The sequence below is a fragment of the Anser cygnoides genome, chromosome 11 (assembly GCF_040182565.1).
Source record: "Anser cygnoides isolate HZ-2024a breed goose chromosome 11, Taihu_goose_T2T_genome, whole genome shotgun sequence".
Taxonomy (NCBI): domain Eukaryota; kingdom Metazoa; phylum Chordata; class Aves; order Anseriformes; family Anatidae; genus Anser; species Anser cygnoides.
The window spans coordinates 9,939,279-9,964,063 of record NC_089883.1 but is presented as its reverse complement, the minus strand read 5'-3'; the positions used below and the strand labels follow the sequence as shown (position 1 = coordinate 9,964,063).

The following is a 24,785-nucleotide window of genomic DNA, read 5'->3' as shown; positions in this document are numbered from 1 at the left end:
GATCTGCATAGTGTGACAGCAGATGTGCCTGTACAGTTAAATAGAGCTTTAATTTTTGAGTTTGGGAGTTTTTGGTGTCTCTTTGTAGAAATAGAAATCTTTTTTCTCTGACCGAGACCTTGAGGATTTTAATTTTCCCTCTTGAGAGTGCTTCTAATAAACTGCAATAGAGATTTATTTTAGTGAGCATGTAAGGATTTCTCACTATTTTCTTTTTTCTTTTACTAGCAAATGTTGAAATAAAACATATGTCTTTCCTTAGTCAAGTCACAAGACTTGGAGAACATTATTTTTACCAGAAATAGTTCTGAGGATATGTTGTATTTTGTGCAATGCTGATAACCTTTAAAACTGCATAGATATTTTTGCTCCGTTTCAATCTAAATTCTGATCTCTTTTAAGGATGAAATAAATAATTTGGTTATGATAGTCCAACTACTACTGGTTCTGGTGGTAGGGCAGTCCCATCACTTCATTGGATCTGTTTGGTGTAATAGCCTACTTTTATTCAATGTTTTTCACACCTTGACAAATTTCACAGGCAATGAAAACCAATTGCACCTGGTTCACATAGTCTTTACACCCTTCAGCAGATCAGTGGCAGTGGTCCAACCAATACAGGATTCACTTATTGAGAATGACTAGCAACAGATCTGTTACAGGAATATTGCAAAACTTTAACTACTGGGCAGCATGTACCAGGATAATTATAGACTGGTCAGGCCTTTAGGAAAAGGATCCCCCTGTAGAATAACTATCACTTTCCTGTTAAGAAATATAATTATGTCCATTTATGTATTCTGTAGTGCAGCTCCTTGCGCAGCAGAAATGTAGTACTTCTTTCTTAAATTAAGAATATTGGGCACTTCTGCTGGGTTTTCTGCTTTGGCTGAATTTGACTAAATGCCAGCTGAACATTTGTGCTACTATCCCATTTGCAATCTATTTCATGAGTACACACAGATGTGTGTCTTTTGAAATAGCCAGGCCAATGAAAGTAAGAAAATGCAAATGCACTCAGAGTAGGCTTTGTCTGGATTTCTCCAACCATTGTGTGATTTACAAAGCAACTCTAGAAGGATGCTAATTATGTCATTGTGAGATGTTGTTGAATTGGTTTTCTATTTTTATTTTATTAAAATCAATCACATTAATAAAAAGCATCACTCCCTGACACAGGGCTTGCCAGTCCCTTGGGCAAACATGGAACATAGAAAAATGTAATGAACTTACATTATCATTTTGATGGAATCACTGATAAATGAGGCCATAAATCAAAAATACTGTTAGAATCAGTTGAGGACAATAAAGTAGTATTTAGCACATACTTGTTTTCAGTGTGGATATTTGCTGAATATTTAAATAGTCTGTCTGCTAAGAGCTTAGTCTAAGACACAGTAGGTAGAGAAAAAGAATGACACAAGTGCAACTTCAATCTTACCGTTTCACAGAATTTATATATCTACCATAAATAAAAGCAGCAGTGATGTATTCTTTTGTGGCCACTTCCATTAGGACAACTCAGTAGGTTTGTTTTTTCTGGCTGCACCTGGATCTCTGGCTCCAGAGAAGCAGGGAGCCCTTTTCTAAAGAGAAATATTGTATATTATCTTATATATTGCTACATACAGTTTCATGCTTTCGATAGTAAGTGGTACTTAACACTCAGTGCTTGTTACGCACAGATCCTGGTGTTTTTACTCATGTTTCACTTCAGTATTCATGTTTCATGTAGTGTGGCTATACCTTCAGGCTCCTTATTCAAAGCATATAATCTTGAATCTTTAGCATTCCAGAAACATTTTTATGATTGACACACTCATTATTTTTATAATTGACAACTCACTTCCCTGGACTGTATTCTACAAAAAATGGTGTCATACCTGTTTTGAAGGAGAGGGCCTGAAGATAGAGGTGAGCAGTCAGTTAAGGGAATAACCAAGTTAAGGAGGCCTAAAGCAATGGTCTAATAAGCAAAAACTCAAATTTCAAAATCTGATCCTGTAATGAGCCCTGCATGGGCAGTTCTAGTCCTTTCGTATTCATGTTCATTAAGGTAAGACTGAAGGGGGCTTAGGGTTTGCCAGGTTTTCCCTACAATGTTTTTTTGCTATGTGGGAAACAAATACTCACAAATCTGTCACTCTGTAGTCCTATTTTAATGATGGTTTACTATAAACAGCTACTTAAGAAAGGAAGATCCTTTAGTTTAGCAGATTATATTTTGACTATAAATCAGAATTAAGATGCAATATTCATTTCTTCATTTAAATCTAACACCTTGACTGAAACCTTAGGAAGTGCATAAGAGTTAAAAAAAACAGCTGTGGGAGCATCTGAGTGATTTTTGGATTCGTATCTGCAAAGATATTTGTAATGTTCCATAGTCACCTCTAACATAGCAGCAGCAATTTCATTTTTCTTTCATCTGTATTACTATGTTTTATACCATGACCTTTTGCTCTTCCTTTGCCTTTCTGAACTTACACAAGCTATTCTAAGCACGCTACAAAACATTTAACACCCCTCAATACTGTGTTTCACAATAGCACTGGCACACTAACATTTAGTTTAGAAGTTTGTTGAAGCTGAGGAGTCCTTCTGTTCACTGCTTATTTAACTGCTTTCTATCCTAGCTGCTTGTGACAAAACAGTATTATTTGTTTGCATGTATCTATTTTTCCTTTGAAAAAAGACAGCTAAACAACATTCTCAGGTTCTGTCCTAGAATAGTCACTGTTCATACCCGCTTTGAAAACAATTTCACCCTGTCCAAATTCATAGATATCTGATCATGGCCAATTTATTAAATGCACAAAGTACTTATTTATCAAAACCTTTTTTTTGTATTAAATTTCCATGCATTGTTCATTTTGTTAAACATTGGTCAATATTTCCCCAACTGTTTATTTGTGTGGGGAACACACTTGCAACCGAGTCCTTACAATACTTGTTCCATTCTTTTGACCTATTTGTTAGGCCTTTGTATTTGTTTCTGGATTTATTTATTTTTTTTTTAACTTGACAGGGTCCTTCCATTACATGGTTTGAATTGTCACTTGTTTCATTTATGCAGTCTATGTTAAAATCACCTAATATAATTATTTTTGACTATGCCCTAAAAGCCTGCAGATGTTTTCCCAATCTGCCTATAATATTTATAGCTGATCCCTTTGCTCTGTAAATAGCTAACAATGTGGAGTAAATTAATCCTAACAAACACCTTAATTGTGAAAATCATCAGAACCCTTTGGCTTGCTGAGATGTGTAAGATGGGCAAGGTTGTTGCCGTGTATCATTTACTAGACCTTGTTACAGCTCTGCATGTAAATATACATGTACTCTTTTCAAAATGTTCCCTCAAACACCATTTTATTTTTCTAGTAAAGTTATTAGTTAAATATTAATATCTTAACTTATAATGATTGGTGTCAAAATACCATATGCTAAACTATCTGGAATTCTGTGCTCATTTCAGGCCTAAACTGTGATCCTAAATTGAGTTATTTTCTAAATTGTATCCTGGGATATCACTGCATACTCATAACAGTTGATACAAATAATCTCAAAAGGAAGTCCACAGAGGGTGCATGGATCTAGTCAAACCTTTGCTGGCAAGCAAGCTGTAAAGCTTTTCCTCAAAGTCCCTTACATTAGCAGCTAGTGTTCCTGCTTTATTTCTAGGGCATTTGTGTATTAAAAAATAAGCAGTAACACTATTGAAACTATCCTCTAAAGAATGCTGATGTGCTGATTATCTTTTTTCTTCTTTCCATGTTGGACACAACAGCGCCTTATGTTTGCACAGTTGTATTATTTTGTTATATGTGATGAAAGTTTGTTTTCATAGCAACTGTGTGTAATAGCTCAGTTATACTGTATGTTTATTATTATCATGTTGGGCTTTAATGGCCTGCTCTTCTAAGTCCTTTGCTTGCTCAACACCCTTCTTTCACCAAAGGATTGATTGATCAGTAGCCTACAAATATACAACAGCTTAAACCAATAGAAATAGCAATTTCTCACATAGAGTATCACAATATGCAGCTGAATTTTTCCTTTGAGAATTAACCGATGAGTGAATAAGCATATTCTTAATATTTAGGAAATGAGATTACAGTATAAAATGGAAATGTGTTTGTGAGATCTGCAGAAAGATTACCCTTGCGGTAGCTCTAACAATTTACCCCACGTGCTAGTATTATCTTCCTGTGAATAAGAGCAGGAGAAGCAGTGGGGAGCAGTAAATATTCTAAAATTCTACCCTATAGTAATACAGGCCATCTCAGCTACTGGTTTGGTCCCCATCATAGCACCACCCGAATGTTTCAGGATCTTCAGGACATTTATTCTTGCAGCATTGCTGTGGGGTGCAGAATTGCAGTTATACCCCTTTCACAGGTGGGAAATAAAAAGCACAGTGAGGTTTTCTAAGGGCAAAAAGAAAGTCTGTTGTGGAGTAGGGAATTGAAAGAGTCGTCTAGCCTAAGGCCAGTTAGGCTTAATTCAGCGTCAAGTACTGAGTTATTATATCCCTTGAAATTGTATTTGCTTTGTGATCCATGTAGTGGCCCAGTCTGCTTCTGGTTCTGAAACCGTCATTTTCATACATTTCTCAATGCTAATTGGTGATAAAATGGGGAGATAAACTTGTTCGGTCATTTGTTTGCAATTTTCTTGTTGTTATTTTCTTGGCATCTGTGATGAACCCAGAACTAAAATGGAAAAAAAAAAATCTTCAAGTGAAAACATTTTAACCTCTAATTCAATCCTAAATTATAGTACTGGAATTGTATACAAGTTCCTGAATTGCTTCTGTGTTGTAAATAAGCAGTTGTTCTGAGATGGTCTGATTTACCACAGGAGTGGGTTAATCTGTTGCCTCTTACAACTAAGCTTTTATTATCACTTAAGATATCATTACCATTAAACCATTAAGTTAAGCTGCTTCATTAGTGATGTTACAGGATCCTGTTTGTGTTCAGCACTACATCATTTCTGAGTAAGTGACAGCCAGCACAAACAATCCCAAAAAAGCCCAAAAAAATAAAATGACATTTTATGTGGGCCCTTGCCCAGCAGTAAGTTCAGGAGATCAGTTTGGGGATGATGTTCTTATGTTCTCTCAACACCTGTGAGCCCACTGGCAGGCCACAGTCTTTACAAGTGGTTGTTTTACAGGCATTAATGAAGAGTCTAGTGATATTAGCAGCGTTCCCTCTTTATATCCTGTAGGTTCCTGTTGTTTTTGACATTAACTAATTCCAGCAGAACATCTTGCATGTGCCTACCAAACAGCAATGTTTTGTAGCTCTTTATAGGGGGGTCAGCATCAAGTATATAATGGCTCTGGGCTTCAAAAGGAAAGGTGGGAACAGGATTTTTGATGTAATCTATTCTCTAGTGCCTAAGCTGTTCTCTAGTGTGTAAACTTGCTTCCCTATGACCTGTTGTGAAGTGTTTAAAAAGAGGTAAAAATTACAGAGGTGCCATTCAGTGCAGCAAGTCTCTCAGCTGAAGTACAATAGCTAATGCAATTAACTTTCCTCCATAATGCCTTCATCTCTAGGGAATGCGGGATGTGGGGAACTAGGAACATAAAGAGAACAGGAGTGGGAGAAGGGGCTGCTTTGCTGCCTTTTCTATAGACAAATGAAACTTAGAGGTTACATTTCTCCCTGTTTGGCACTGGGTGTGCAGAGCGTGTGTTAACTCAGGGACTGGAAGACCCAGCCCTGCTTGTTACGTGTGGACTCCATCCCCACCTCTCCAAGGGGATCGTGTGTCAGTTTTGGCATAGCACAGATGCAGTGGATCTTGGCAGCTAAAACTGCCCCTTCCAAGCATTTTTATATAGGAAGAGAAGTGTACTGGCCAATTTCAAAATTCTAGCACTGCTTTTAACCGTGAGTTTCCATAGTGCTTTCTATCCATTTGTCAGTTCTGAGTTTGTTTAAATATATATATATATATTTAATTTCCGTAACAAATTAGCTTGCTTCTCAGGGAAGTGTGGATATAAGAGGCATATAGGCTGAGCTGAATAAACTTGAAGCTACAGATTAGTTTTCTTAACACATTGCTCAGCATTTGGTCCTCTCTGCAAGTTTCTTCTACAAAATGTTGAAGGGTAAGATAGGCGAGACCAAATCCTTATTTCCCTTTCAGCAGAAAATTCTAGTTAATGTATATTCCTCTTTTTTTGCCTTCCCTTTCTTACTCCCATGTTTCTTGTAGGGTTGTGATATGAAGAAAAGGGAAAACCAGCAAAAATGTTTTCTTAATAGTTTGGATCTTTTTCAGTTGATGGTTTTTCAAAAACTCTACTTATGGATTTTTTGCCAGTGATTAAATCTGGATGTTTTTACAACAACCATTACAAAGTTTTATCGATTGGGTCTCACATTCAGAAAACAAAACAAACAACCTGAATCATGCAGGTTTTGATATGAATGCCAAATAGGTCATCTATACCGGTGTCAATTAAATTCTGAATGGCCAAGACACTAGATTATAATCACTGCTCACAGCTGCTTGTCTGTGAAACTGAAGGCTGTGTTCTTTAAATATTTAGCTTGGATTATTTCCTTACATTAATCCTTTCTCAGACGTAATTAAACAGGTGATGAAAAACAAATTGCAAATATTGTTGTCCCTCATGTTGGAAAGAAGAATGCTCGATGGCATACATTTGCATAAGTAGTGGGAAACTGATTCATGTATTGCCTATGTTTGTAAGGTGTGATGTATCAGTTGTTGTGGCTCATCATTAAAATTGTGGAAATTACAGTGTGCTTTTAAAATATATGGCAAGATATGCTTTGAATAAATGAGGCCAGCTCATAAAATCAAAAGGATAACATAATAAATAAAATTCCAGAAACCTGAGCATGTCTACTACAGCTTTGCCCTCCTTCTGACTGTGGTGTTGATGTTGGCAGGCAGTAGGCTGTGATCGACAACTTGGGAGCAATGCCAAGGAAGACAACTGTGGAATCTGTGCAGGAGATGGTTCGACATGCAGGCTTGTGAGGGGACAAGCTAAGGCACATGTCTCACCAGAAAAAAGTAGGTTGCAAATTGATCCTGTGATGATTTATCCTTGACTATGTTTTCTGCTTGTATATTAACACACATATTGCAGAGTATGACCTTTTCACTATATACTTGTTTGCAGTTTTCCAAAGCTACTTACTCTAAAGTCTGCGCTAGATTAGTCAATTGAAATTCCATGAGGGATACCACACATAAGGGTATAGCTAGGAAAGAATTTGAGATATGCATTTTTTGTAGAGCAACTTAATTCGTTCTATCAGGAATAACCATCAAGATACACATCTTATTTTAGAGGGTGTCCTCATGTTGCAATGTGTGATGCTGCAGCAATGTTTTTAAATCATGGAAACATCTTATAGATGGTTTTATGGAAATTGTGGCATGTGATTTAAAGTGCCTGGTTTTCAACTTAACTTTGCCTTTTTTTTTTTTTTTAAGTGTCTAAAGACAGTTGAACTTCAGAGGCAAGTTAACTAATTCTATGGTACAAAAGGCACAAAGTGGAAGGGAGTAACACTTCTCATTTTTGTGTGTTTGACTCAAATTCTGGCATTCCTTCTCAAAATAATTAGCATCTTACTGTGAGTAATTTTGCAGGTCTCAGCAGTATTGAAAATACAAGAGAGGGATATCAGAATTGAACCTTGTACTGGAGTATAAGGTGTACACAGAGGTTTGCCTCTGCTTTTTGTTTTCTTTGAAACTACAATTTCTCCAGTTGAATGGGTTGTTCTAGCAGATAGTAGATGAGAGGAGAATGGGCACAAGCCTATGGTTTTGTATGCTCTCCACCCTCACAGATGATGCTCTGTAATCTCATAACGTGTCCATTGTGCTTATCAAGTGGGAGTAGCAGTTGCCTCATCTATTTTTATTTATTTATTTATTTCTGGACACACAATCTGCATAAGTATTTGTCACATGGAGATGGAGCCTCTGGGGTCTGCTACCTTCCTGCACAGCCACAGATGCTAGGGTGATGATCACATGCTATTAAAGTCAATATGCAAAGTTCAAATGAAAGTAGGTATTCTTTAAATGGAAGAAACACCTGTCTCAGACAGCTGCAGATACTTTAGTACTGTTACAATTCAGCCTGCAAAGATTTCACTAATGCCTTGATTTTGAAAGAGCTGCTGTATATTAAATGACGTTTAATTCTTATTGCAGTACATATAAATATTTCTGTGATATTTTTATGACACTGTTTGCGGTACGCTTCAATGTGAATGTGATTTGAAAAGCAATGTATGTTATCTTAATGCATGTTACTGTACAGTGTGATTATTTGTATTGCATAAGTTCTGTGATTCAATACATAAGGTAATCTAAACTAAATAATGAACATTTTTGTGGCAACCTCTTTTAAAGTCATGGAATTTTTCACAAGTCAAAAAGAACCTTTTTTGTGTGTTCTGGATGAGGTATCAATGTCAGCATTTCCTTTTCTTTACTCGAGGCCTTTTTCATAGATGAGAGAATGTAGTTCAGTAATTTATAAAGTTGCTCATCCTGAAACACTGAGCAAACGTCTTGAACATTTGTATTGAGCTGAAAGAGTTTACATAGAGGGCTGCTCATTCTTCAGTTTGTCATATCAAATACTCAGAGCTTCTGGTCAGCACAGAGCAAGCGTCTGTGAAGCAGTAAAGTTTGGATGATATTTTTGTAGTATTACCAAATTATATGTGCCTATATATATATATAGATATATAAGGATGTATATATACAAAATCTCTCTTCTCCCCTTGCTATTCAGCTGGAATTGTACTGTCTATTCCAGTTTTACAGCAACAGCAATTCTCCTGAAGAAGGGTAATTCCTGGGTGCACCCTAGCTTGTTTAGGGCAACACAAACTGAACTCATCAGATTGGCAGGTCTGTCTGGATAATTCTTGATAAGCAAAATTAAAAGGTTCGCCTCTTACTACTACTTAGTAAATATAGTACAGATGAAGTGGTAAAATAGATCTGGTTTTGAAACTGTCATTTTGTGACAGAAAATGTTAATTTTTGTGATGTTCTGACACAGGTTAAGAACTGACTACTGCTGACCTCGCTTGGTCTCTTATTGGAAGGTCTCTTATTGCTTTGAATAGGTTCTGAAGAATACCCATGGTTCATTTTTATTTATTTTTCCCTCTGTCAGATTTCACTGGCTCTTGAAGAGTTCTTTAAAATTAGATGAAGAAAGACTGTTCTAGGGAAAGATGTCAGTTATGTCAAGTTTTGTTTTTGTCTCGCATTGCAGTAGGTTAGATTGTGTGACTGAATAACCATTCACATAAGGAAAACAGTACACACGCTACTAAACTCAGAACTTTTGATGATTTTCTTGGTATTGTGATAGTGGCAACATCTTTTTTGGGTCAAGTTGTTCAACACTGTATGGAAAAACTTCCTTATAATCATCTAGTGTGTAAATGCAATGTGGAAATAATGTCATACTTTCTTTGTGCTAATGGGAAAGGGAGATACAATATCTTCCAAAGCTTAATTTGGAAGCTTTCAGAGGTATTGGTGAGACGTAAAATTATCGGCATATGACAGACATATTTAAAAGGGAGCTTGTAAGGTTGTGAGCAGGATGTAAATTTCACTGTGCAATGAGGCAAATTAAAAGTTTGGAAGGAAAGCAAGAACCAAAGATTTTATTACGAAAAAAAAAAAGGAGACATTAGGGAAAATAAAAGTGCCTAGATATCTCGGTCCTAATTTAAAAAAAAAAAAAAAAATTGACATTGATAAATAATTTCTCATACATGACTTACCTTGTTTTATTATCTTTTTAGTATGTTCTTACAAAAAATGAATGCTTTTCTTTGATCAGAAAGCTAAACAGCACTGAAAGAAAGCTGACTGATTTGCAAATATGAAATGAACTGTCATTTCAAAAGTTCTTTATTTTTTTCCACTAACACTTAATTGCCTTTGAAAGACAAAGTAAGTTAGACTTCTGCCAACAAGCCAGATTCTAACATTCTGTTAAAATGATTAAAGGTTTGACTAATGATATTCAAACAGAAAGTGTAATAGGTTGTAAAATGTACCGTCCCATTGGGAAATGAGATATCAGGGGCCTGATGTTTCTAGTACTATATGCATGGAACTCCCATTAGCTCCACTGCCCTTTGTGCACATGGAAAAATTGTAGGATTGGGCCCCGATGTCTGCTTTCTGCACCATTATTGGCAAGAAATGGTAGGAAAGTGTTCTGGTTCTGATACCAAAGAAGAAAGATGCTGGTTCTGAAATTAACAGGAAATGAAGTTGAAGACACAGACTTGTCCTAATCTAGTTTCATTTGATTCTCAAAAGTCATTAGTTAGTTGCAAGTTTTAGCTTTCCTAAGTTTTTGCTAAAAGCTTAATGCAAAAGATTTCAATATAGATAGCTTTGTAACATTTTTTTCCTTCTTGCCATGCGTTCATTTTCCTATGGTACTACATAATTTACCATTGGTCAATTACTGTCACGTGCTTGTTGAGTGCCATCAGCTGGCTCAGTTATCTGACAACCTGCTACCTCATATCTTTCTTCCTTCTTTGAAATCAATATATACGGAGCTGGTAACCCTGATTGTCAAGGTTGACTGATACTTCACTTTATATGAATGATTTTTTGCCAAAATTCAGCAGTTCGGTCAGAAACTTTGCATGCCAGGTGCTGAGTGTTTTGGAGAAATTTCAGCCAAAATAACTCAACATATTCCAAGGAAAAACATGTTGTTTCCTGTTGTCTAAACATTCTTGAAACCTTTTCTTTAATACGTCTTAAAATCCCTTGTTGTACTTCATCCCAGATCAGGGATTTGAAATTTGGCAGGCAGTGGTCCTGTGTTCATGGACAAGTCTTTTTTGCAATATCTGTGCACATCAACACATTTTACCACAACCTTTCACGAAACAAACAAACAAAAAGCCCTTTTTCTGCAGGCTCTGTAGAGGCTTCTTGGATGTTAACAGCTAACGTTTCTGAAAAAGTTTCCTCTTTAAGCATGCTCTGTCTTGCTACATGTCCTATGTGTGTGCAGTCTCTTTAGAATAAATTAACATATTGCTCTTCTGGAACTAAGGTTTTAAAAAATGGCCTTTTGCTTCCTTTTGCTTTCTTCTTTGCTGCAGTGTGGGATGTGTACCATGGGATGAACTATCAGTGACACTTCCTGTCTCACATTCAGGCATTATGGAAGGCACTTTGCAGATAGCTTCTGACTCTCCCAAACTTCATACTTCTAATGGAGAACGACAAGATCATATGAGGAAAGGGATAAGACCAGTTGAGACTAGCTGAACAGAAAAATTTGACTTTATATTCATAGGGTGAAGGAAAGATAGATAAGAGAATGTGGGAGGAAAATGTGGGACTGGCTGTACAGATACATTGGGTCAAGGAGTAAAAGGAAGAGTGGAAGACTGAGATTAGATAAGAAATCTGGGATGGGAAACAAAGTAAGAAACACTCTGAGAAGAAAGGGAGAAATCAACTGTATGTAAAGTCAGGAGAGGGAATTGGGACTGCTTTGGCAGGAAAACCATGTACGGGGAGGAATAGGATGCCAATATGTTAGCATTTCAGTTTGACTAAGGAGTATGCTCTCTGAAGCAAATTTCCTGATGGTCCTAATATGTATTGCTCATTGTTTCACATCATGGAGAGGTTTTGGAGGACATGAACTGAATTTTTTGGATGAAGCTAAACTGGAAGATGTGCCTTAGAAAAGCACCTAATGTTCTCCAACAACTAATGAATATGCAGTCTATGGGATCAGAGTAGAGTTAGTTCAAAGTAAAGCAGCAGAAAACATGAATAGTGCAGATGCTGGGTCTTCAGCACCAACTATTTCAGTCTACAGATTCATTGCTATTGAGTTGTACTGCTGGTAATGCAGGCATAGATGGACTGGCACTAGGCAGGTGAGTCACAGAGAGAAGCCCTCTTTTGCCAAGAAGGTTATTTTATGGAGGTTTAAAAATAACAATGCCAAGAACAGGGCATAGAAGCATCTGACTGTTCCCTGTTCTTGGCAAGTAAATATAATGCTCACTACTGGTACCTGTGCCATGTGCTGCAGCTGTAGAGTGCTGGTCTGCACAGGTGATTGTTGTGGTTTAACCCGGCTGGCAGCTAAACACCACAGAGCCGTTCACTCACCCTCCCCCCTCCCTCTCTGGGATGGGAGAGAGAAATGAGAAAGTGAAGCCTGTGAGTTGAGATAAAGACAGTTTATTAAGACAGGGAAATAATAATAATAATAATAATAATGTGTAAGAAACAAGTGACGCACAATGCAATTGCTCACCACCCGCTGACCGATGCCCAGCCTATCCCCGAGCAGCCGGCCCCCCACCCCGGCCAGCCACCCCTATATATTGTTTAGCATGACGTCAGATGGTATGGAATACCCCTTTGGCCAGTTTGGGTCAGCTGTCCTGGGTCTGTCCCCTCCCAGCTCCTGCTGCACCCCTAGCCTGCCCGCTGGCAGGACAGAGCGAGAAGCTGAAAAGTCCTTGGCTTGGTGTAAGCACTGCTCTGCAACAATTAAAACATCAGCATGTTATCAGCGCTCTTCTCATCCTAATCCAAAACATAGCATCCTACCAGCTACTAGGAGGAAAATTAACTCTGTCCTAACTGAAACTAGGACAGTGATGAAAATCTCTTGATTCCTGTGTTAACACACATAGCAAAGGTCTGCCATGAGATTCTGTTTCTACTCCTGATAACTGGTGCAGATAGTCCTGTACTACATGAGGCAATTCCTCATGTTTTTTATTCTTTTCATTTTTTTTTTTAAGAACCTAAGAAATAAAATGCTTAAAGTTATATCAAAGGGCATTTTTAAAGTTGCCAAATCATGCACAAGAAATCAAAGAAAGTTAGAAAAAGTGACCTGTGCAGTTATAATTTACCCCACTATGTGTTAGGATACAAATATTAATTATACTATTTTCAGGTCCTACCTGGCAAAGCAGAAGCCTGACATCTATTTAGTATCCTTTTAGTTCTGGCTTTGTGTCATTGTCCAGTGTGGCCTCCATGGTTTATTTATGACACTCCAGTTAACACTGCTCTGAAAAACATTTTTAACGAAGAAATTGAGTGTCGGTTTTTAGATGAAGTCAAAGGATGTGCTCTGTAAAATTTGACATGAGCATAGTGCATGATTTGAAATGGAGGGCTTGTTCATTGTAGGATTACTGGTTCTTGGTGGTTTCATTTGTTTGTTTGTTCCCCCCACACCCTAATAAACAACTAACTCTGTAGCTCTACAGTGTGGAACTAGTGCAGACTGTACTGCACTTCTGTATTTCTGTGAAGGAAGGATACTGTCACATTTCGTCATGGGAATTTATTTTGGTTGGTTTATTTGGGGCTATTGTAGTAACTGTGAGGCCTCCTTTTTTTACTTTTGTGATCTTTTATCTTATGTGAAGAAATTCCTGCATAAGAACAGTGGCTATTTCATTATTTAGTTTGTAGTACATCCCAGCAAAGCCTGAAAATACTGAGATTTGTGTAATTCTGCATTAGAATGATGTTACGAATAGACATTTTTTTTTCCCCCACTACATATTTTTGGGAGCTTGTACGAAGGATGTTTTTTGATATTCTTGTGTGTACTTGGAGTCTCAGGTGATGGTATCTTGCAGTGTTCCATAGGGTTGGTGATTCCGGTCCTTTCCAACGAAAATTGTTTTCAGAGTCAGAGTAACCAATCTGTCTTTTTCTTACTGCTCATCTAAATTTTCTCCAGTGCATACGCATTTTAAAGAGGTGTCCCAAAAAAGTTGTAGTAGAAAATAGATAACTAAGATAAGTTGAGGCCACAGTGTCCATCTCAGAAGCAGGTAGCCGCACGTGAATTACTCAGCAGTGCAAGGAGTGGTGCTCTGAGCTAAGGAGTCAGACTTGAGTCAGAGGACCAGGGGCTGGAGGGTTGGAGGTGGGAGGGTGTGAGACTGGAGAGTGAAGGACTCAAGGACAGAGGACGTATGCATACAGATTTTGCCATGTGACTCTTAGGGTGAAGTGCATAACTGCTGCTGTTTACAGTAGCACATACTTATCTAGGTCAGGTGCCTTTTAAAGAGTATATACATTATTTTGTAGATTCTTGTCATTAGGCAGGTTAGCACACACCCCAGCACTAGCGTCTTCTGAAATGAAACATAACATCAGAGTAGATGAGGGGAGCCACTGTAATGTCTCCAAACGTTTTGAGATTTTCAGTTCCCTTGCGCTGACAGTTGTTTCTGGACTATTGTGTTTTGAGTGCACAGAAGCCTTCAATCAGACCTGGAGGACCAGCAGATAAGTGCTGAGCAAATACATGGAAAGAAACAGTTTTTATAGGCCTGAAATAAATCCTCTGCCCTGCAGTAAGAGGAGAGAAGGAAAAATCCCAACTGGCCCATATGTGAAAGAGTAAATGGGTCCACCATGGCCCACATGGAAAAATAAATAAAACCTGCTGAATTGGATTGAGCTCAGGAATGTGGCTTCTTTATTTTGATCCTGGGGATTAGCTCCCAGTCTTACCATAGCAGGGAGTCTGATCTTGCTCTCATTGAAATCCAAAATCTAAATCCACATTAACACCACAGAAACAGGATCAAACCTTGCCATCTAAAGTAAAAGCAATCCAGGAGCTTAATCAGCCAAGTGTTGTGTGTAGTGTGTGCACAAGTATTTGCTGAGAGCCCCAGGGTAATAGCAGAGTGCCCATGTCAACCAGGAGCCAAAGATGCCTCAGAGTCCCTCCAAAACCCATACAGCTGAAGCAGTGCTAGAAGAGAGGGACAACATCTCACTCATCTGTTTCTTAGTTATTAAGGAGAACTTTTTGACTCTAAAATCAGATTTTATAGTCCAATGTTTCTGTGTGTTTCAGATGATTTGGAACTTTTTTTTTTTTTTTCAGTTTAGACAAGGTCAATAATTACATCTGAAGATATGTAAGAAAAAAAAGAAAAAGATAATTGGAAATTCTAAGTACAGATTTCAGTGTAGCAGTTTCCCCTTTATGTGAGTGCAGTGCTTTTAACATTATGGATACTACTGATTGCACAGCCTAAGAACCATCTGTAAATAGGCTTACAGTGCTTTGTGTCCCTTTAAGGATATGAATGGCATGGTTACAGCTGAAAAGCAGAGACCTTTGGAATATATAGTTTTGGAGCCAGAGATGGGTAGTCATAACTACCACTTGGTAGGAAGTTAAAGCTGTCTTTCAGGAGAAACTGAATGAGTCCCTTACATCAATGCAGTCCCATTGTCTTCCAGTTCCGCATCTTCATTCAGAATTTCAAAAAAAAAATAATATATATATATATTTTCCATCACTATAATTTACTTCATCTCAGGATAAGGCTGTCCCAGGCTGTATCTACCTCAGTAAGATACAAGCATCTCATAATGTCTGACTTCTTGACAGTACTGTGGGGCTGCAGAGGTCAAACACTGTTGTGGTGGTGAACTTAGTCATCTCTTCTAAAGCAAATAAAATACTTTCTGGTAATATTGTTTCTGCTGCAGAGAAACACCAAATTTAGCACCCCCATGAGACTTTTGGACCATATCAGAGAGTGCTTTGGTGAGGGTGGAATGTCTGTAGTACTGTTAAAGGAATGCGAAGCATCCTGAAAAGGGATCAACAAGGCCTGCTGTGGTGAGCAGAGCTTGCTGTAAGGAGGTGGAGGAAGCACAGCAGAATGACCCTGGTTGTTCTCAGGAGGAGCAGTCCTACACATCTCTGCACATCTGCTAACCTGGGCCTCGTCCATTAAGTGCAGAGTGCCCTCGGTTCCACTTCAAAACAGCAGTTGCATGTATTCAAAACTGGTCACGATCAGACTCTTATTTGAGGCTTTGTGCTGTAACTGCTGGTTGGTTGTCAAGACGGGATACAATCCCTGACCAAGTAGGGACAGATGGGCCCCTCAAACCTGCTTTCTCTCAAATGCTGTAGAGTACATATGAATTCAGTAGTTATTTCCTTGCTTTAAAGATATACACATCCACTACCTTCTGGCTATCTTTAGCAGTTCGCCTGATGAAAAACCAAGATGCAAGAAGATATTAAGTGGTTCAGTAGTTAATGTTTTTTCCAGGGCTCCTTAAATGTATTATTGTTCTTACTGTAGTATTTTGCACTCTGGTGGAATACCCAAGTATGAAATTAATAAAGATCATATTTTATTACATCCAAAATAAATTGTTATATTTAAATGACCTTCCTAGAAATTGGTGATATAAAAATTGTAACATAAGAAGGTGTTTATTTCAGAAAAAATAATTGCAGTATTTGCTTGAAGTATCCTGAACATTTGGCAGAATTTCATACTTATGCTAAGGAGATGTAAACCAGAAGCTGATAATTTAGCATCTACTATAAAAGGGTCTGGTTTAAAGTGGAAAGAAACATTCTTCAACTCTTTTTTAGTTCAAACTAAACTCAAATATTCTTCCTCTAAATATTGTATGAGTAATTCTGGAGCAATGCATCACTGACCTTCAGCTAAAATTACTTTTTGAATTTGCAAGAATGAGCTCCCAGTACCCCAGCCTCCTGTTATATGTTAATGCCATCACTGAACAGAGCACCCTCTGCGGGGTGTGCCTGCAAAAGGCCCATGTTTGCAGGTCCTGCCTCAAAGTGGTACTGTAGCTGGGCCACGATGGAAATGGAAGAAAACATGTTGGTTCTTCTCCCCTTCTTTTGTGGATATCCTGTTGTGCATTGTGCATACCCTTTTCTGAGAGCACTGGTCTTGTTTGCCTGGAAGACTCTAGTCTATTGTTCTGACTGTTAACTCAGTTTGCTTGTGCAAATAATAGATTTCCTATGTTTGAAATGGAAAGTAATATTTTTCTGCCTTTGTAAAATGCACTGAAGTAAGTGTGTTGTACATTTATATATGAAGAGGCTATTTAGGCAGCCAAGAGCTGTTTTGTATTGACATGTTCTATTCAGGGCTGGTTTGGTTTATAGTTAATTTTAAATTGGGGCTCTTACTGGAAGGAATGATCTTATATGGTAAGTTAGATGTAGACGCTGTTATAATATATACATTATAGCTAATATATAGTTGCTTTTAACTGGTCTGTAATTGGTTAAGGGTTGGTGTTAAGTAGATGATTTATTTCCTGTAAGTCCTGCCACTTATTAAAGTTGTGACCTGCAGCAGGAAATGAGGTGTGGGCAAAATGAGACTGAACAGCTGCAGGTTTTCGTAAGGGGGAAGTACTACTTAGCAGATTCCTTATGTCAATTTGGTGATTAGGAAATAAAACTAAGACAACAGAGTGTAAATATGTTCCTAATACATTACTGACATTTTGGTTGTTTTTGTTAATAGCAAATAATTTTCCAATAGCAAGAAAGATTTACAAGTCCACGTGTAGGTCTTAATAGTTACATAGCATAGCAAACGGACTCAGTATACTGTACTTAATAAAATAACATGATTATTTTTAATAGAAAGATTGTGAAACCTGTTCAATATTTTCTTAGACACATTTGACAGTTTTCAGTCTAGTTATGTGATGTGCAAATTCCCTTATGTAGGATAACTTCTAAAACAGTTCTTTAATTTTCCTAGGGGAAGAAACCGTGATTGCTGTACCACATGGGAGTCGCAGTGTGAGAATTACACTCAAAGGACCAGCACACCTTGGTATGAGTGAGCTGTTTTATGTATTTATTCATAGGCAGAAGGACCTTGTATGTGAACTCATCTAAACTTTGAGAATATGGGTAAGATCATGACCTTGATTCCTCTTCTGATCTTCAATGTCTAGCTTTGACATAGTCTTACTGAACACCAAAAGTCTACTTAGTAAAAAGAAATAGTATAAATACTGGTAGTTTCTTAATTCATCTAAAACAAAGAGTTCTTATACAAGAAATGTAAAATTAGGTACAGTCTTAAAATACATGCAAACCATTCCATCAAAATTACTTTGAACGGATTTTGTGTGGGATTGATTGCACTCATCCCAGCACAAGATTTCTGTTGAAGAGTTTCAGATAGAGAAGAGACTTGTAATGGACTGTGGAGTCTAGATCAACTATTCTAATCCATAAAAGGATCAAAGATGATAATTTCCATGTCTTGTGGGAAGGAAGCATTGTGATTTAGTTCCATCTGGATTTTAGCACAGTCCTGTGATTTTAAAAGTATGAGCAACTATGGACATGTGTGAGCTTAATCCTGCAAGCTGTTGGCTATGTTAACTCTAATTCAGCCAAGCACTTAAGTGCAGGCTTAACACTAGGCATGTAAATCGTCTAATTGAAATCATGTCTTTGACCTAAGAGCTAATAAAGACACTTGGTCGATGAGCAGTGTTCAAGTAAAAGTAATCTAAGTAAAATGAAGTAAGGTAAACAAAAGACATGAAATAATCTACACAAGCACTGTTTCCTTGTAATACTTTTGGTCATGATGATCTACGAGAAACAGCTTGCTATTCTGTCAGGTTTCCTAATTATTATTTTTTTATTATTTTTTACTGGAAGACTGATGATAGCATCTATGGTAATTTCTTTACCCATCAGCCTGCTCTAGATATAGACCTAATCATTTCAATGGTAAGTGGGGCTGCCATACCAAGCAGTGAACTAAATCATTCATTTAACATTTAGAGCAACTTTTTATTAGTAGAAGTGGAGGGTTTAGTCTGAATCACAGATGTAAAAAGGACTTTTATTGCTATGTGATATGTAAACAGAAGAAAGAAATGCATTTTAATAGAAAATTTCTCTTTCTGTTTGCTTTGAAGAAAATACTGTCATTTTGAAGAAAGAAAATTGAATAAGACTTTCATTTTAGAGCAGCTCTGGAGTCACTCCTAGACATAATACTGATATCAACAATGTGCAAAGCAAAACTTAATCTTAAAATCACTAATATTCATGCAAAAATGTTGCAAGGAGTATATGAAGTAGTTGTCTTGATCACTGTGAGTCGGGACTCTTGTTTTGGTCTTTCTTATTAGTTCTGCAGAAGGAAGTTGTTGTTTCAACTTCATATGAGGAAAAAGTACTGGATTCAGTGGCTCCTGGGGGATTTCTGGAAAGCTCCAGAGGAATGCAGCAGCAACTCGTTAACTAAGTACAGAGTGCTCCTGGCTTCCTACCCAGGGTGGTTCCATAAAGAAGCTGTGGCTTGGCATTACCTTTGTTAGCTAGTTCTCTAGCTGGAAGAGAATTGTGAAATGTTCCTTTAACCACTTCCCCCAGCACATCTGTTTGCAAATCTGTGAGGATTTAGACGTTTGTTACCTAAAGTATTTAAAATGACAGAGGTGAAAAACAAGAGACAGCAGTGGGGCTGAAGGTTGGAAATTGCATTGCTTCCTAGTCAGATCTCAAGAACCTATGTTCCTGAGGATGTGCTTCGGGCTTATTTGTTTGTCCTCCTTTCTAACTGTACATATGGTTGTGGGTGGTGTTTGTCACTTTCAATCTGATTTGACCAAAGTGATCTTTGGTCTGCAACTTCATGGGCTTCAGTGACAATATGTTGGTATAAGTAAAAGTAAAGGCAGAATTTCAAAAATAATCACTTATAATTTCAAGCTCCATTTGTCAGACATGTTCTTCCTGGCTTGTAAGGAGCTGAGTTTACCAGGCGAGGCAGAGACTATTTACTGCAGAATTTTATACTGCCTCCTGTTGCCTGTTTGTGTTTGCTCTTCAAGTAAAAGCAGCAATAGCAAACGCTCAAAGAGCACTATGGAGTGTCTGGCACTTTTCCCTTTATCCTGTGTTCTTTTGTGCTTCATCCTGGGCTTTCTGATCTGCTCTTGTTCCAGGGAAGCACAGCTGCTGGATTAATCAAAAATGGAAATCTGGTTGGAGCTGTAGTGCATAACAGATTTGAAACAAATAAATGCTCCAAACATTGTTTTGCAATCAGCAGCTTATGTTTTAGGAAAGAGTTATTATTTCTTTGTAGCTGGTATTTTGTTTATGTTTATGGACAACTTAACATAAGTAACAGTGTCATCAGAGAGCATGGGTGTTACTTTGATGGTACTTTTTTGCCTTTTTTTTTTTTAACAAATAGGTCCCTCTTACATCCATCTGCTTGGGTTTTGTGAATTATTTTGTGGAAAAGAACCAAATAATTTGTATAAAACTGGCTATGAATGAAATATTTCACTGTGTTGGTTTCATTTTGGTTTGGACTATATTATAGCTTTTTGATCAGTTTTTTTAAGAGCGTTATAATCAAAAGAAAGACTGAAAGTTCCCTGAAATTAATCTTCCAGCAGAAGAAACAGGAAAACCAGAAGTGAATATTTTTACAAGTGGCTAATGCTAGATAACTGAGTTCATGAACTTAGGGAGGTTAAATTTCACTAAAAAGAACTGAAACTCTTTTCCTCTTTTTGTCAATTTCTTCTTCACTTTCAGTGATTTGCATTATTTGACAATATTTAGCTATAAATCTATGCACTGCTTTGTCTTCTGACAGTTACTAAGGGGATGACAATGTTGCTTGTGTTTTCGAAAGAATTAATTGTTTTATTTTGGGCCCCTGTCTTGTACTATGTACGAATAAATTGCACCCATAAGAGAGCTTTTGAGCAGCAACATTACTTGCTCCTCCTTGCACTGGGAGCAGGAGCTGTTTCCCTGGAATTCTTCCATGCATCCCTAGACACAGTGGGAGATCTGCAGTGAGTTCCCCATGCCGCTCTGCTGTACTCCTGCCTGCCACTAAGAGTGGGAGGCTTTTGCAGTGTATCTTCCAGCTACAACTGGTAAGAAATTTTCATAGGGGTTTATTTTTATTTTTTTAATCCTGGCAGGGGAAGTAACACAAAGTAAGACTGTTCTAGGTCTTTGGCACCTGTGATTATCTTGTTAGAAACAGGTGATTAGTCAGGAGAATTCCCTGTCCTACACGTCTGGAGTCCTAAAGACCCAAGGAAATGTTTCACTAACTTAGAATGGGGAACCTTACCGCTGAAGTAAAACTCTGAAACTCTAGTTTCATAGGAGTCCTATACTCCTGAGGATCCTATTGACTTTACGTGAAGTTGGAGGTACTTGAGATCCGCCGATTTGACTCTTATTCAATAAAATGACAGAATAACACACACCATGAATTAATACTTAATGTTAAGCAGTGTAAGTTTGGGGTCAAGTCTTACAAAAGCTTAATCCAAGAATGCTGAGTTCAGGATATTTTTGTAATGCTGTCAGGGAAAAAAAAAAACCTGTCATAAAACAACAAACAAATATGTGTAGTAATCATCTAAATATTTGTTGCTTTTTCTGTGATTTGTTTATATCTGTTTGTTTCTAATCTAAATGCATTAGACAATGGTGAACTTCGATTCCCAGGGAATTATTTTTCCTCTTTGACAAAGTACAGTTGACTCATCACTAGATTCCTACCCTATGACCAAGGAAAAGTCATTTTGTAGAAGCATCATTCTTTAAACTTCCTTCTAGCCATGTATGTGACCCTTGTTATATATAGGATAACATATACATAGAATTTGTTATTCCATAGAATAGTGGAACCTAATATTTAAAAATCTGGAATAATGTTGGTGCTTTCTGAGGAAGTTAATTTACTCTAGAATGGCATCTCTGTCTATGTTGGGCGTGCTCCCTATTTGTGTTTTAGAAGAACTTAAGAAGACAGTAAAGATGCTCTTGGAGTGCAGCATTCAGAATATGTTTTCATTGCATGTAAAAAGAGATGCTCTTAACATAAATTATCTAGTCGAAATTAAATAACTGTAAAGTAGTAAAAATACAAGGTAGTTGGAGAAAGAGTGTAATTATAACACATTAAAAGGTTCCTTTCAGATAAGCTTGAGCTCATCTAAGAGCTCCAGGTTCAAAATCAAAGGTACCATTGCTTTTCTGCTATTTTAACCTCTCACTTGTGTTGTGATAGCTAACCTCGATGAATAATAGGCTGTATTATACAATTGTGACATTACATTGAGCATGACAGACATTTTAATGACGTTATTTAGGCATAGGTATGCCTCTAGCATAAAGTCTCTGTCACATAGAGCTGAGCATTTCTACCTGTTTATTAAAATCAATTTCTAGAGGGTTGGCTTCTTGTGGAGAAGATGCCCTGGAGGCAGCCACAGTCCAGTCACAGTAAGTACGGGCAGAGTAGTAACTCTCCACTTCACATTTAGTGTAGACAGAGGAGAAAGTAAAAACCTTGTGGTAAGACAGTATGGGATTTCTTACAAGGAATGACAACGCTTTCATGGCTAGATGGTCCTCCAAAGCCTTTTCCTGCAAAAATGACAGATTTTATGTTAACTTTTTACAATTTCCTTAACAGTCCTTTATTTAAAAACTACATCTAGTATATCTTTAATTTTGATTTCTCCTGCAGAGTTTTTAAGGGAGTACCTCTGTATTTGATTTCAGTAACAGGATTAGGAGATAAAAACTTGGTCCTTTTCCTTTGGGTTAAATTGCAAAACTCTGTATCTCTTCCATGAGACAGGATAAAATAAGCTGACTGTCAAGATCTAGCACTTTAAAGTGCTTAATAGGTTATTTCTAACTATTCATTAAAATGATGCTTATCTTACTAAGTATCGTATCTTTTTTTTTTTTACAGTCAGCATTGCCTTATTCCATTTTTCTGTGAACTCATTATTCATGAAATCATGAGCAAAATTGTGTTGTTCCAAGTCATGTTACAAGCAGCTTCTGTGAAACAACCTTTGCGTAGTGCTGTAAGTTGACTTCATTACAGTAGAGCCTACTGCATTCTGAAGACTTCCTTAAACTGTATCAAAAAATGGCTGTGAATCTCTTGAATCATTTTCTTCTTTTTTATGTTGCTTCATTAGGGAGCTAGGTTGAATTGCCCAAACCTTTTTTGTGGGGAGGCATTCAGTATTTTAGTTCTGATTTGGAAGAACTTGTGAATTTCTGATGACATCTGTACTGCAGCTATTTTTCTTGAAAGATCTAGGAGTTATATGTGCTCGTGAGCAATATGCCATTCTTCAGAATTACTGGGGGGTTGATTTTATCACTTAAGATATCCCCTAATTCTGAAAGTATCTGTGGTATTTCAGATGACTTCAAAGCAAAATTTAATGCATTTATGTAGGTGTCCACCAAGTCCCCAAAAGGCAAACTGCAGTATCTCACATCAGTTGTAAATGCTGCTGAGTATTTACTTGTTCTTAAGGAAATCAGTGAACTACTTATACAACTTACAGAAATACACTTGGGTATATTCCTGTCTAGGTGAAGTGTTGGGCCTATTTTTTCCTGTTGTACTTGCACTGCTTTGCTTTTGGTGAAGCTGATAAACAATGAATTTGTTTGGTTGTACCTTATTCTGATTTTTCATGATTCTTTTGTGTGTGTATGTTTGATTGTTTTTGGTTTGTTTGTTTGTTTTTTGGTTTTGGTTTTGGTTTGCAGGTCTTTCTATATGTCTTCTGGAAAACTTTCCATTCTCATTACTTTGTAAGATTGTATCATGGGTTCTGGTACAAAGTACAAGGAGAAACTCTTAATTTCGTATTCAGTATCAGATATCATAGAAACAGTTCTTGAGTCTGATTCATAACTTTGGTGGTGTGTTGGTGGGTTTTTTGGGTTTTTTTTAAGCAACTTTTAATTACTATAGGAATATATATATATTTAATTAAGCTGCTGATCACAGATCAGCTACTGCTTTCCAGTTTGTCCTTTCCTGTAACTGGTTGTTTTATTCTTCCATTGATAAGGGGCCATGTGGCTGTGATCAAATGAAATGAGTCCTTCCTTATTTTAAGGACATTATTCTACATTCTTCTACTTCGTTTCATAAATCAATCTGAAGAGAAAAGGGATAAAGGGGTTTCTTTCAATGTCATGCAAATATCTTTTGCCCACATTAGTGATTTTATAAGCCTTTATTAGAAGAAAAAAAAAAAAAAGAATGCTCTTCATTGCAAAATAACTGTAACTCTGTCGAGAAATGAGTAGTTGTTGGGAGAACTGGCCATTGTGGGCTGAGGAAGAAAAATGAGGAGTCACTAAAGAAAGACTAATTTATCTGATCCTGTCTCTGGGGATACGTCTACACACATTATATATTGTAAACTGCATTAGGTCACTGTAACCGTGTCTGCATAATTTATACAATATAAGCTTACAATATTTGAACAAAGTATAAAAATGCTTTAGATTAGTATTTCTATTTTTGTCCTGCCTGTACAGTATTTATTGGTATGAAACTACTCCATTCTGATACACCTTTATCCATGACAGGCTTATAGTAGTATAGTCTGCTCTCCTTTATGCAACATAATGAAAGTATAGACTAAGTGGCTAGCTGGAAAAATCAGTGATACAGCAGACATAAAGTTGGCCCATTGCTAGTAGTCCTGATGAAGGTGGAATCTTCAGGTGAGATTCCCATGCCAGCATTCACCTGACGTGGATAAAATCCTGCAGAGTAGTACTGGAGTGGCCACATTGACCACTGACCCACATGTCAGTCTGTGGCACCTGAACTCTTGGATTTGTAGCTGCAAAGTTAGTAGAGCTATAAACAGAGCAGTCCTTGCATCCATAAATTAAAATGATCACAAGTTGGTGAAACAGCAGCTTCACTTAAAATTATTAAAAAAAAAAAAACAACAAAAAAAAAACAAAAAAAACACTTTTTGAGCTTATTTATAGTAATATGTAGTCCATGCCTTTCTCATAAACTGCCTTGATG

The 24,785-nt window shown here is 37.2% G+C and overlaps 1 protein-coding gene across 10 annotated transcripts in view; it reads left to right on the top strand.

Moving 5' to 3' along the window:
• ADAMTSL3 (ADAMTS like 3) overlaps positions 1-24,785 on the top strand; it is a 202,564-nt gene that overhangs the window by 114,768 nt on the left and 63,011 nt on the right. For 9 of the 10 annotated variants that reach the window (XR_007166140.2, XM_048071863.2, XM_067003899.1 and 6 more), the window contains 2 exons: positions 6,942-7,068; positions 17,661-17,735. Coding sequence is in view for 9 of the 10 variants with exons in the window: in XM_048071863.2 (XP_047927820.2) it covers positions 6,942-7,068; positions 17,661-17,735 (202 nt within the window). In the remaining variant the exon portion in view is untranslated. The remainder of the gene's footprint in view (positions 1-6,941; positions 7,069-17,660; positions 17,736-24,785) is intronic. The other variant, XM_048071871.2, reaches the window with a different exon arrangement.